The sequence below is a fragment of the Haemaphysalis longicornis genome, unplaced genomic scaffold (assembly GCF_048455015.1).
Source record: "Haemaphysalis longicornis isolate Haplotype H1 unplaced genomic scaffold, Haemaphysalis longicornis Haplotype H1 scaffold_14, whole genome shotgun sequence".
Taxonomy (NCBI): domain Eukaryota; kingdom Metazoa; phylum Arthropoda; class Arachnida; order Ixodida; family Ixodidae; genus Haemaphysalis; species Haemaphysalis longicornis.
Window position 1 is genome coordinate 15636388 of NW_027526245.1, and position 13688 is coordinate 15650075.

The 13688-nt window shown below is 47.8% G+C and overlaps 1 protein-coding gene across 4 annotated transcripts in view; it reads left to right on the top strand.

Annotated features, from left to right (window-relative positions):
• The first annotated feature begins 123 nt into the window (after positions 1 to 123).
• Positions 124 to 13688, top strand: part of LOC144165165 (uncharacterized) — a 380643-nt gene continuing 367078 nt past the window's right edge. For all 4 annotated transcript variants that reach the window (XM_077695272.1, XM_077695273.1, XM_077695269.1 and 1 more), the window contains exon 1: positions 124 to 256. In XM_077695272.1, the coding sequence (XP_077551398.1) occupies positions 182 to 256 (75 nt within the window). In that variant the 5' untranslated portion in view covers positions 124 to 181. The remainder of the gene's footprint in view (positions 257 to 13688) is intronic.

A 13688-nucleotide genomic window follows, 5' to 3' on the forward strand; every position in this document is an offset into this window, starting at 1 on the left:
AGAAAAAAAAACCTGAAGCGAGACTTCGGACGGCTTCTCTCTAGATTTGCGCTCCGCTACCAAAATAGCCTCGTCGAAAGGGATCTCCCTTGGGCTCCTGGAGCCCAGCCAGGGAGGCTTGCCTCGAACCGCCGAAACTGTTTCTAAGTGAGCGGGCTGCTTGCGAACCTCGGCGCAACAAATGGCGATCCTTACCAGGTGCTGCTTCATGTGCAACGTGCGCGACGGAACGCTTGTCATCGGAATAACGTGCATTGTGAGTACCCTAAGGCTACATGTACTGCCTGTTACGCAGGCCTTCCGACAGAAGATCCCGAGGCAGCCGCTTTTCTGGTGGTAGCGAAAAGCTAAAACGCCCGTGTGTTCGACGTTTCGGCACCTGTTAGAGACCCCCAGGTGGTCAATCTTATTCCGGAGCCCTCCGCTACGGCGCGTCTTATCGCCGGGGTAGCGTCCGTGCGTTAAACCTCATATAACCAGTGACAGAAAACCATACTTTACCTAGTCTTTATAAAACTATGGCGGCTTAAAGGGGTGCCAAGTCTCAAAGCACCCTGCATTCACAGCGACAAATCTCATAACGACGACCTGCCTATACCCTGTTTGAACAGTGCTAGGGCATACTGCCACTGCTAAATCTACCCCTCAGCTCGAAAAGCAGCAGCTGACAGATGATAACCTGACGGATGACAGATTACAGTTGACAGATTATTACTTGACAGATGATAACTTGAGTTCTGAATACCGTCTAAAATACCTCCTACCGAAACTCATGAAAAGGCAACGTAAGGTACGTTGCCTTACAGGAGGTTCACACGCATCACCATGGCGGAATCGAGGAAATTGTTCGGCGCACTTGCCTCATCGTGAACCCACCTCGGCATTGACGTGGCAAGAAGGAACGTGCGGGAACTTCCCGTTAAGGATCCGTCGCATGCGGCTTCCATGCCCTCTCCGACACTGGGTATTGGAAATAGTGCCAGACTCGCTGCTGCTGTGTGATCAAAAGAAGGATCCTCGCCGCCCCCATGGTGGGAACAAGGCACGCGCGAGCGATTCTTAGAAAAAAACGCCACCCACTTCGTATTAAACCACGAAGCTGAATCGATCCATCAACAAGGACAAGTTTGTAATTTACAAATGTCTGTTGGGCGAATCGGGCCCGATACAAGTGCAGCTATTTTCATTGGCTAACTGGTCGAATTGTTCCCACGGCGGGAAAATTTATTATTTCTGGTATTATATATTGTTTATTTATTAAAATTATACGTATTATGATTTATATTTCCCGCCGTCTTCAGCGGTCGGTTTCATCTCAGCCCCCATAACTGCTCAATAAACAATATCATGCACTGGTTTGCAACCTTCGAATACGCGTGATTACTGATCGACCACACTATTTGGCCTGCCTGTATTTGGACAGTACATACATAGATGCCAAGGTGTATCATACCTTCTGAGCCTCCGGCAACAGTTTTGCATGACATTAAAAAGCCGTTACATCATCGAAGGAAACGCATTGCTTCCTCGTTTTTTGTGTATGAGGGAAACTTCCGACATTTCTCTTACTGGCAGTGTTCTCTACAGGAAACATGTAAACCATTTTTTATGTTTCTATTTAACAGAACTTGCAGTGGCGATCGTTAGAGTGAAGCACATTTCATTAGGCGTAACATCTCTTGAGCTGCAACGCAGCTTCCACTGCCGAGAGGTTTAGGTCACCGTTGTTAGAGGAAGAAGTCTTTTGTTAAATCGTTGTAGAGCACGCCCATTGCCAATAAACCCTCCCACACGGCGCTTCTTACGCATCGCTTATATCCAAGCAGATAGATTGCACTTGTTGCACCAGCTACAAAAAGTAGCCGCTCCACAAGAGGATGCGCGAAGCAAGTTTTCTACTTGAGCTCGTGCGGAACGCAAATCCGCCCATAGCAGGTAACAAGAGAGTGGCGCACCTGATGTGACGCGACTCGGAATGAACTGCGATGCGCGTTTTCGTCAGGGCTTCCACTTCGCACGGTACAAAACCAATGCGTTGTTTGGTTTTGCCACAGCTTGGGAAGTTGACGGGCGTTGGTTGCAAAAAAAAAAAAAAAAAAAACGGAATAAGACCGTCGTTTCTCTCTTTCTTCACCTTGACCACCGCTTTCACCCAGCAATTTAATTTTTCATTTCTGCAAATGGGCAAAGTGACAACGAACGTGTTAAGGGTAGGAGAGGTTGCTGAGGTTTTGCAGCTGAGCAGCTGAAGAAAGGTTGTTGAGTAGCAGTAAACCACTGTGAATAAAGTTTTCCCTCTTCATCTCTCTAGCCATCTCAAAGAGTCTCGACAGATTTATCTTTCCCAGGTGTGCAGTGTACGACGCTGGGCTGGTCAGGTCATAACAGTTGGGCTCTATAGCGTGTGCGTGTTGTCGCAACAGAAAAATTGTATCTCTAGCGTAGCCTGTAAGTTCGTACATATTTTTTCACGTCCGCGCTATTTTAGACGGCGCTGAGCTATTATGTCTGACTTCCTTTGGTAACGCAAAGCCGGGAATGTATCGGGAAGGGTGCAAAATTAATAAAGGAAATACCGCGAATATTTACCCGGTTTCCCACCTCCCTCCCACTTACGCCATCTGGAGTATTAAAACTCAACGTGGCTGCGTGGCACTGTGCCTGCAGAATAAAAAAAAAAAAATCCGAAGTTGCTGCAATCCTCCAACCTGGAAAACAACCACTATGATACGACTCTTTCCGTCCCTATTGGCCGCGAGGCCCGCCACTGGAGAGGCCTTCGCTGCGATCATTTCGACGTCACTTGTAGGATCACCCTTCCTATATTGCTGCGTAGTTGGCTTGAAGCGCGTACATCGCTTAGGACGCCCGTTGTAAAAGTATTTGCGTGTTAATTTCTGTCGTTTGAAGTTAATTCTCAGTGTGTCACACACAGTTTGACCTCACCAGGATTTTAATACCGTATCAGCTGTAATACATTATCCGCAAATCGAAAAATCGGTGAACAAAGGTTCACAAAAGGGTATCAAGAACAAAATAGAAGGTTCACAAAAGGTTACAGAGAGAGAGCGAGAGAGAGGGAGACGCACAACACCGTGTAAATCAGAACATCTGGGGACAAAAGGTTTGCAAAGGTTAACAACCAAATAAAAGGTTCACAAAAGGTTCAAGAGATAGAGTACTCCTGGAGAGCCGTGCTGCGCATGCGCGAGGAGCCTTGGATTGTATTGTATTGTGATGGGTCGGATTGGATTGAATTGAATTTGAATTGAATGGGATATGATTGAAAAGTATTGGATTGGAATAATTAAATTGGATTGGATTGGAGTGGATTGGAAATCGTTTTAATCGTAAGCACTGCCACGGGTGAGTTACGGTAAGAACGATCCCCAGTGCTTCGCCCACTCGTCATGATTCACTATGTGGAGATGCGTGAATTTTTTTTTAAATCACACAAGTCATGGAAAATAAGTTCCAGATTTTTGAAGGTGGATGTTAGTATAGTGAAAAATTGTGCAATGTAGCGATAAGCTGTGGTTTTCAAAGTGATGTTCACATATCTGCCGGGATTTACGCCGACCGCCAGCGGAGGTCGGTCCGGCATGCGCGTTGTGGCGAGTGGTCGAAGGGTGGCGATACTTGCGCGCCAGAGTCGGCCGAGGCCGTGGCAGGCATCTTGATCATCGATCGCTTAAACGGCAATTACCGCGGATACAGAGTTCCACATACCTGAAGGGGGGGTGACAATGCGACGAAAAGTTGTGTTAGTGACTGTCATTTGCAACTGTAACAATAGCGGCGATTAAATATCTGCCGCGAAGCTAAGCCTTAAGTTCCCAACGTGCATCCGAAGCCGGCTGCGAGCTGTTGGGGAAGGCCCTCTCGTCGTGCGCGCGCCTGTTACGTTTGGGTTTCCCCTAACTTCTTGGGAGCGCCAAACTCTCGGTTCTCCTATTCTAAAACTCCACATTACCCCAAATCACTAACGACGCCTCGTACACAGCCTTGCCTTCTGTGAGTAGTCGTGAATTTCGAAATTGGTGCTAGAGAAAGGCAGGCTCACTGTAAACGGACAAAAGCCCACGTTGCAATTGTAAATTCCCTCGCCGAAATTCTAATGGAAACTAAATACAGCCACGTCCAAGCGCGCTCGAAGGCGTTGAAAACTCACGTTCATGCATTGCGAAGAGGTTGTTGCGCAAAAGTAAACATATGAGCAGCGCAGAGTACAGGTCACGGCAGTGATCGCCAATCAAACGCGGGCATAACCATAAAAACATCTGAGGGGAAACAGGCACTGCTTAAACGAAACTCAAGCTCATAGCTGCACTTTAAGCATGTGCGGCGAACCAGTCCGATCCCCGTCCTCACGTAATCATTCGTTTACCAGGCAATGCGAGCAGTAGGTGCGGGGACACCACTAGTGCGCGACGCGTTTTCGTCGCTGTTGCAAGGTGTTGCCTTGCACACACAGTCTCGTACATGTCCTGTCACAACTATTTCATAATGAATTTACAGCGTACTTTTCTCGGCATCGAATGCACCGTCCTTGGCGTTAGCCGGCTGCGTACGAGCTGTGGGTCGCGATGGTAGCAACTACCGAAACGCGGCCGCGTAGCTGGGAACAAGCGAGTCGCTGATTGCTTGCCCGGATCATTTGGCCTGCAGACCACTTTTCTGGGTAATTTGCATCAAATTCACGAAGAGAGGCAGCCGGTGGCCACAACAAAAAAAAAAAAAATCACACATCTCCACGCCGGGAACGATGCCGAGGGTGCGAAGCACTGGGACGCAAGTTATGTCAGTTATGTATAGGCCTCCTGCGCTGGAGTTTTGGCGACAGGCAGCGCCCCTAGCGGCCAACGCCCCTGGGTAGTACAAAAGCAGACGACTCTCGCCGCCCTCCATGTGTTTTCCATTACAAGCCAGAGTGAAAGATGATTGTGGCGCTTTGTGGCGAGTTTAAATGACTGCATATTGCATGAAATAGCCCTTAAAGTAGTTGCAGAGGCTAAACAAAATAATATCCGCTAAAAGAAGCCGATTTGTCGGCTTTCTTTTAGCGAGCTTTCGCGATGGTCGCGGCGTGGGACAGTATCGCCAGGTCGGGTGGTTTAACTGTTTCACGACAGTTACAGTTTTTTCTTCTTGTGTTCGGTCGACAAAGGAAAGTTCACGAGTAGCATAAACACGTAACGCTGCTCATCCTATATCCTGAGGTAACTGCAAAAGGTTGCTTCAGCGGGAGCATGCAAGCGAACGCAAGAATTGCGAAGCCGACTCAGCTGACACTGCTGGCTTGGCACCGCCTTTGAAACGAGTGGAAATTTTGTTTCGTATTTTCGCAAACCAAATGATTCTTGCGTAACGTTTTACGCCGCACGATTTACGAACGGGAGGGTACATGTATGCTAGCAAGTAGGTGGGGCAATAACGCCAAATAAACAAATTAAGCGCTATTAAAGGACGCAAAACATGCCCCAAATCACACGCCCGCTGCCTGCAGAGATGTGTACTTCTATAACACCACATAACACAGCATAACACAACACAGTCGCATACACGGTGCGGGGCCCCGAATATTTACATTCGATCATCACTGACTGTGTTGGTTTTCTAGTGCAGGGGTCGTCGAATCTGAACGCCGGCACGCCAGTTTTGACTTCAAATGGAGTTAGACAGCGAGACAAGAACAGAGAATTGGCGTCCTCCTGTTGAATTGCCCTCCATCTCCACACTTCGCCAGATTATTGTCAAATATTAGAAATTCGCTGAATTCTTTCTCTTTACATTCAAAGCCCCCCCCCCCCCTTCCGATTTGCCGTCCAGCCCTCCGCCGTGTCGGCTGCATGGAACTCGGCCGTTGCTGACCCTCATTCTATAGGCTATTAAGTGCGAACTGGGAATGTATACTGCTAGAGCGTAATTAAGTAAAACGAGAGCAAACAAGGAAAGCGAGCGGCCTCTTAGTTCGCCCGACCACTTTGTTTTACGGCCACTAATTTCGGAATCGCAAAACAGATTTCACGCTTCTGACGGTCGCGACAATTTGTCACTGAGACACGCAACAAAACGGCAAGCTAACGCTGCACCGTGTATTCGTAACGGCGACGCAAACGAGCACTGTTTAATGAAAGTGCACGCATAGTGCGCAGGTACGCAAAAGAGCGGCGCACCGCAGCAGGCGAGCCTGCGGTCCGCCGGACTCGCTGGCTTTTTAAAGCGCGATCATCACCGATTGCGCCACTCTTCTTGGCTGTTTTTGAGAAGTCTCTGTCACCTAGAGTATAAGTTTAAACTAGAAATTTCACTTAAAATTTCACTTCGTACGACCATCGATCGGTGAACCTGCGAGTAGCAGACGCCGTCACGGTCCCGGCACTTTCGTCGGCGCTGTAAACGTGTTAAGCGCTGCAAAGCTTTTTCCCCTAATGCCAAGTTGATCGCTGAAATAGATCGGACGCGTCGGGGATGAACTGGTGACCACGTCGCAAAATAATCGGGAGCGTCGAGCTCATTTTGCTTCTGTCAACACGGGATCCTATGGGACCCGCGCAGCTTTGTACTACCCGGAAGTACTGCCCGGAAGCCGCTTGCGCAGCGCCCCCTGGGCAGCGCAGGAGGCCTATTGCTTGTGTGATGAGCGTCATCGTCCATGCGTGCTGATGCACTCTTAGTTTTAAATGATTTTTAGGTGCAGTAAATGCACTGTAAATGACAAGCGCCACACGATCGACAATTCTCGTCCCAGTACTTCGCACCATCGGCATCGTTCACGGCGTCTTTTTCCGCGAATTATCGTTAGATAGTTTAGGGGTGTTGCTTTGTTTTTGCGTTTTCTACCCTTTTAAATTCGCGCTCTTTGCTACTGCAGTTACCGGCGCTCTCCCCGGATGGAGCGCCGATGGTACTACAGTGTGCGCCGCTCTCGATAGATGGCGTACATTGCTGCGTGCGTAAAGCCCCTCGCGCATGGACATCGCCAGACATCGGCATGGACATTGCGATGTCCTAAAGGGCTTCGCCCTTAAAACACGTGGTCGCATACGCACAGGAAATGTGTTGTAGCAGACGACAACACGACCCGGCGTCCTACAAGTGACGTCACTCATAGGTGGCGCCACGGTATGTCCTCGAGGCCAATAGTTCTACTTAGCTGTATCGGCAAACTTATGAAGAAAATGACCTTTCAAAGAATGGCCTGGTACGTGGAAAGCAGGAATCTTTATCCACCGGAAGGCAATGGGGTTAGAAAAAATTGGTCTGCCACTGACATCCTTGCTCTCGCAGTATCTCTACAAGAGCAGTTACACCACCGGCACATACCGAAAGGGGTTTTCTAGACATAAAGTCCGCGTTTGATTCGGTCTCTCATACAGCCATTTTTGAGTACCAAGCTGCTCTTGGTCTTGGTGGGAGGCTGTATGGATGGATTTCCAGCTACTTGGAAGGACGAGAGCTTTTTACGGACGCACCGGAAGGCCCTACTTCGTGTCTCAGCATACAGAAAGGAGTACCTTAAGGAACGGTTTTGTGTGCTCTGTTATTCCACATTACACTAATCAACCTAAAGCGTGTCCTTCTTCCTGGCTTCAAAGTCACAATTTGAGCCGATGATTTAGAGCGCAGCTAGGTCACGCCTTAACGCACAACAGAGGCTCTAGAAAGAGCAAAAAATACATCTGAATACCTTGCGCCCTAGCACCTGCACCTCTGACCTGGGAAATGTGTTGCCGTTACATTCACATGTCAGCGGATGACTCCGCTTTAGGGAGGACATACTTGAAATCCTTCAAATGTTTTCATCTGGCTGTACAATCTGTTAAAAGTCAGGAGTCTAACCTAACTTCTTTGCCCAAGCAAGTAGGGCATGCCTTTGATGCTGCCATAATGTGAAGCGGAACGTGGTCTACCGATGAAATAAATGTTTTCTGTCTTCCGTCGTACATGACATTTTATAATAATCGTACATGCAGCCGTGGTGGCGGAGTGTGCATTCTAGTAAAGAAGGTTTCAATTGCAAATTGATAGAGGAATTTTGTGCAGTAATAAATGACTGTGAATTCATCTGTGTTAAAGTATAGTGGTATAATATTTACTGTCTCCTATCGACCCTCGAGCAGGATGGTACCACCATGTCTTAGTTATTCCTGGATTTTGTAGATATAAATAGCTTTGACGTCATCTTAGGTGGCGATTTCAATATACATATGATGGAACACAATTCCACACAAACCAAATTAGATGTGCTGTTAATCTCCAGTGGTCTTTCAAATGTGATAAACCTTCCCACTACAATAACGCAAACTTCATCCTCATTGATCTATCTTGTCATAACGAACCAATTAAGAAGTGCGTAATTGCAGCAGAAATAAGTGATCACTTGCCGATATTTGTATGCTCGTAAGAAATATTCCACCCGAAAGCATCAACGAACACACCCGTTTCAATGCATAAATGAAAAAATCTTTCTGTATTCAGCGAAAAAAAAAATCGAGTGCACTTTGGGAATGTGTACTTCGAAAAAGGGATGCAAACAGGGCGTACGACGACTTCATCAAAACCCTGAAGCCTATTCACTCCGCATGTTTTCTTTTTATGCGCCCCAAACAGAAACGAAATATTCGAAAGCCTTGTATTAATGCTGAGGTTGGTGCGAGAATACGAAGGAAAAATGTCAAGTACAACGAATTTCTTTGAACAAGAAATCAAGTGTTTTTAAAGCAATTCAAAGATCCGTAACCGTTTTGAGGAGGACCTAAAAAAAGCTCGACGTTACGCTAAACGTACTATTTGCTCACACACGTCACCAGAACAAGTTGTTTAGCGCGCGGAAAGGCAAAAAGAAGCGAAAGAGAACCGGGACACTGCATGAGCCCCGATCAGCAACGCAGCGCTAATCCCGGAAATACCGCGGAAAGGGGCGGCAGGCAGCGCAGCGATCGCGAAGCTCGAGGCGTATACTTTCTTCCCTCTTGCCCTCTCGACTCCCATTCATACTCGCCACACGCCTACAAGGCCAAGCGAGTTCATTACAATTATCTATGGCGACGATGCGGGTATATTCCTCCGTGGTTAATCGGCGGAAGAATTATGGACGGAGCAAAATAGTTTAAAGATTAACGGTCCAAAGACGAAGGCAGTATTGTTCTGCACCAGAAATAAGCCGGTAATAATTTGCAATGTTATTTCTTTAAACTCTGCCAAAGTGGAGATAGTAGCGTCAGTAAAAAAATGCGCGTCAATCCGCCCTGTGAATTTGCTTGGAAAGCAAAGCTGTAAGTAGACCCCGCAACAATTACCCATGCGACATCGCTTTAATTCACTCACGTAGCTCTACAAATAGTGAAAGTAGAGACAAGTGAAATGCACATAACCACACCTTTGATAACTCCAAAGAGATATTCTTTGCTCAGGTTAAACCAATGCATAATTCATGAACGGTGTTTGGTTGAGTTGTATTGGGGAAGCACATGAGGGGAAACTTGTTTTTTTTTTAAATTAAAGGGAGCTCAAACGCTGTGTCAGACGATCTCTCTTCTCTGTCGCCGACGCCGCCGACAGAGACGAAGAAATCGGCGAGAGATGGAGGAGGACCCGAAGGAGGAAATACTGTTATTCAGTTTTCTGAAAGGCCCAGAGGGCGGGCGAGGGGAGTGGTTCCTTCTTTACTGGAACCCATATGCATTCCGCGCTGCCTGTACTCTGTCCACCAGCTGAGAGAGCTGGACAGCGGCATCTCCCATTGCGGTTGTTGGGTGTTTGAGGGGAAGAGGGGAGGGCGCTCTGGAGTAAAGTCGCAAACCCCGATTATGTGAAGGAGTGTTTCTACTTCTGAGCAAAATTTACATTCAGCATCCTAGTGATTAGGATGCATTGAGTGAAGACGCCATTGATGGTATGAGCCGTAGGGTAGTTGTTTCGTGGAAAGTTGAGGGTGCGGCGACGGTAGGGTGTGTCTCTGAAGGCGGTAATGCTGGATTACGCGACAAGCCGGTAACTGTTCTCGCGGAGCTGCATAGCATGGGGGGGGGGGGGGGGGGTAAATGTGCAGGCCTGTTTGTGGGCGCATTCGTTGCCCTCCATGGAAGCGTGAGCAGGCGTCTAGATGAGGTGAATGCAACCGGTAGGGCAGTGTTATTTTAGCACACGCAGTGCAGCTCAGGACACCCACCCCGGCAAGTAATTCTGCTAGGCTTGTTGGGAATAGTTGACTACCTTTCGGACCAAAGGCGATGGCTGCCTCTTCTGCTGCCGTCATGTTGTGGGTCTGGAGTGAGGCACACGCAAGAAGCCTAGGTTGGTTGTAATGGTAGCTGCTATGATGGCGCACGGCTGCCCTCGATATTAGGAGACGCAAATGTAGATTTCTGCATGATCCCCGCCAATGATGGTGCTGAGCGCTTGAGCCGGTGCTTGTCCGCGATCCTCGTGGTGTGAGGGGTTCATATTTCCAGGTAAAGGGGGGATCATCTTATTTGTCGCCAAGAGTCCGGGAGCAGCACATCACGCGGAGTGACATTCTGTGCTGCCCAGCCAATTTGGTGAAAGATTCCGGGATCCACTGCAGTTCTGCTCAATCGGAGCTTCTAGTTAGAAAGATGTTTCTCTGTAAGCTCTTCCACCATGTTGTGGAGCCCTATCCTAAGCATCCTCTCCGTGAACGCACTCTAGCGAGGACCAATGGCCCGCTTAACCGCACTTATAATCATTATATCAAGCATCTTTACGTTATCCTTGCCGAGAACAAGATAGGGGTGGCGTAAGTGATTCTCTAGAGGAAAAAAGCTTGAAATATTCGAAGGGTACTGGCTTCAGTAAGGCCTCGCCTCTTGGTGCAACTCACCTGATCATCTGTATGATTTGATTGATGCAGTGTTTGGGGCGCTGCAAGGATCGTCACTCTTGGTTTTGGACAGGAGATTTGAGCCTAGGATCTTTATGATGGGACTTGGAGTGATGGTCTGGCCATGGAGGAGTATTTGACTGTCTCCCTTGATGTCGTTTGGCTTAAGGGCGGACGACAAGGAGGTCTGATTTTCGAGGTGAAGACTGGAGGCCACAGGCTTTAGCATATTTGCGTACTATAAGTGAGATTGCGTGCGTTGGTGTGAGCTTCCTTTAATTTTTCTACGTCCTAGCGCATGCTCAAGGTGCGCACACGACTGGTACACGTGCCTTGGGTGGAGCGCACAGCGGCGCGAGAGGTCGCGTGACGCTATCACGTGGCATTCGGCGAGAACGCAGGTGGTAAACTCGCAGATGTGCTTGGTGAGTGCACTGTCTGTCTTGCCCGTTTCCACGTGGGCTGGTAGCTCAATCGGTAAGACAACGGACTTACGTTTCGTTACTATATTAGTTCCAGGTTTGATTCCTGGCGGTGCCAGCAGCTTCTTTTATTTGTTCGCGGGAGTTTTCTGATGACACCAACGGTCGCGAAAGAACCCTCGGGGGGTAGAGGTAAAAAGCTTTGCCTTAATACACTCGACGTCATATTTCAAGAACATTTATCCTGGGATGAGCACGTAACATTACTGGCAAAAAAACTGTTTCAAGTAGTTGGCCTTCTTCTGCCATAAACGTATTCTTCCGCCTAAAATTATATTGCCCACAAAAACACATTGCTTTTTTCTTGCCATTTGGTTTGGGAACAACAACTCAGGAAAACTTGCAAGAAATTGACCGGCTACAGAAAAAGTTCATTAGAATGCTCGAAAGCATTTCTTTCCGTCTACACACACAACCGTTATTCGAAAAATACAATGTAATGCCGGTAACCACAATATTCGACGACCGTCTCTGTAAGGTTTATAAACAAGAAGTAGAAATGGGCAGATCTTTCATTTATTTCATTTCATCTATTTCATTCATTTGCACATTAACAGCCCGGGCTCTTGGCCGAGGTGGCGGGGCTCTTGGCCGAGGTATACAGCTTATGAACAACAAACGAGGGTCAGCAAAAAGGAAGGCAAAAATAATTACAGAGGTAAAACACAACTCGTAGTAGGGAACAGCATTATACATGTTTTAAACAGAATTTAATCCCAGAAGTACTGGTAGCGTAGTAATTTGACGGTTTAGCTTGTCACGAAATATTTTCGGTTACTGCATGAGGCGATATCATCCGGTAATCCGACAAGGTTACAGCATGAGGCAAGAAGGAAGAGTTCATTGATGACGTGTGGCTGTTGATTCGGGCAATGGGATGATTGTGACTCAAACGGGATGACGTTGGTGGCGGTGGTATCAATAAAGCGTGTCTTGTTTCAGGAGGGTAATAGAAAGCGTGAAGAAGGCACCGGCGACAGATAATGCGACGAGATGCAAGCTTGGAATACCGAGGATTTGTCCGATCGATGTGACACTTACTTCGTTCGAGTTCTGTGACGTGATAAAACGATTTGCGGGGTTTTGAAATGATTCCAAGTCGTTTGAAAGATATGAATGCGAAGAATTTGAAATGGATGAGGCGTATTCCAACTCAGGGCGAGCGAATGCTAGTTTTTTTTAATATTGGATAACGCAGACTGAAGATGTCGGCGCAGGAATCCAAGTGTCGCTGAAGCGTCAAAGCAGATGAATGCAATGTGCGGGACCAAAATAGAGATGACGTAAGGTGCACGCCGAGGTATTTGTACTTCCGCGAAATCCTCCTTCTGTACTCACAGGCAAGATAGGCTGGGGCGCCTGGTAGGCGGGGTTGCGGCGCTTGTAAAGCCTAGTTTGCCTTCCTCTAGAATTGACGTAGAATGCCGTCATGAAATCCTCTGTGCAAATTTTTTTCTACTATTAAAACAGTATTAATCGCATGTTATCCAGCCCCCGACTCTGACGATAATTTCACACAAGAACTCCACTCTATTGTCCTATACTTAACTTCTCACTTTCCCCGTTCGTTGTTGTGTGGCGACTTCAATTTCTTAGACATTGATTGGGTTAATCTTGCCGCTCACTCACGCCTTTTAAAAAAACATTCTTGATTTATGCCTTATGTTTAATTTTGCCCAAATGGTTACGATGACCACTCGTGGTGCCAACATACTCGATTTAGTTTTGGTCTCAACTCCCGATCTTGTAAACTCAATTCAATGCGTCGATGGTATCAGTGACTATATGATTTTATTAATTGGCCTTTCCATTCCTATTCCCACCCGGCAACCTCTCAATAGTGCATCCGCGATAACAACAAAGCCAATGTTACAAAAATTATTAAAGAACTAGCTGAATTCCATGACGAGGAGGAGGAGGTAAACTTTATTTAGCCAAGCTCTGTTACGGGGGCGTGGTGGCCGCTGGCTTTAGCCTGGCGGCGACAATGGCAGCCCGATTCGTCAGGGAGGCTTGAACCTCCGGATCAGAGCTGCCCAGCGCCCTATCCAGTGCTTGTCGCAGGTGATGGAGGGACAAGGATCATTGGGACAAGCCCACATGGTGTGGGATAAGGGGGCGGGAATGCCGCATGATGGGCAGTTCGGGGAGGTAAATAAGGATGGGTGAATGCGATGGAGCAGCGCGCGACAGGGGAGGCTGCCTGTCTGCAGAAGGCGCCACGTGCACGTTGTCGAGACTGACGTCAGCAGGGGGATATACACGGCGGGCGAGGCGAAAATGGGTCGCTATGTCGTGACAGCTGCGTAGGCTATCTCTAGATGATCTGGCACCATGCGAGGGGACGAGACTGGGGCCGG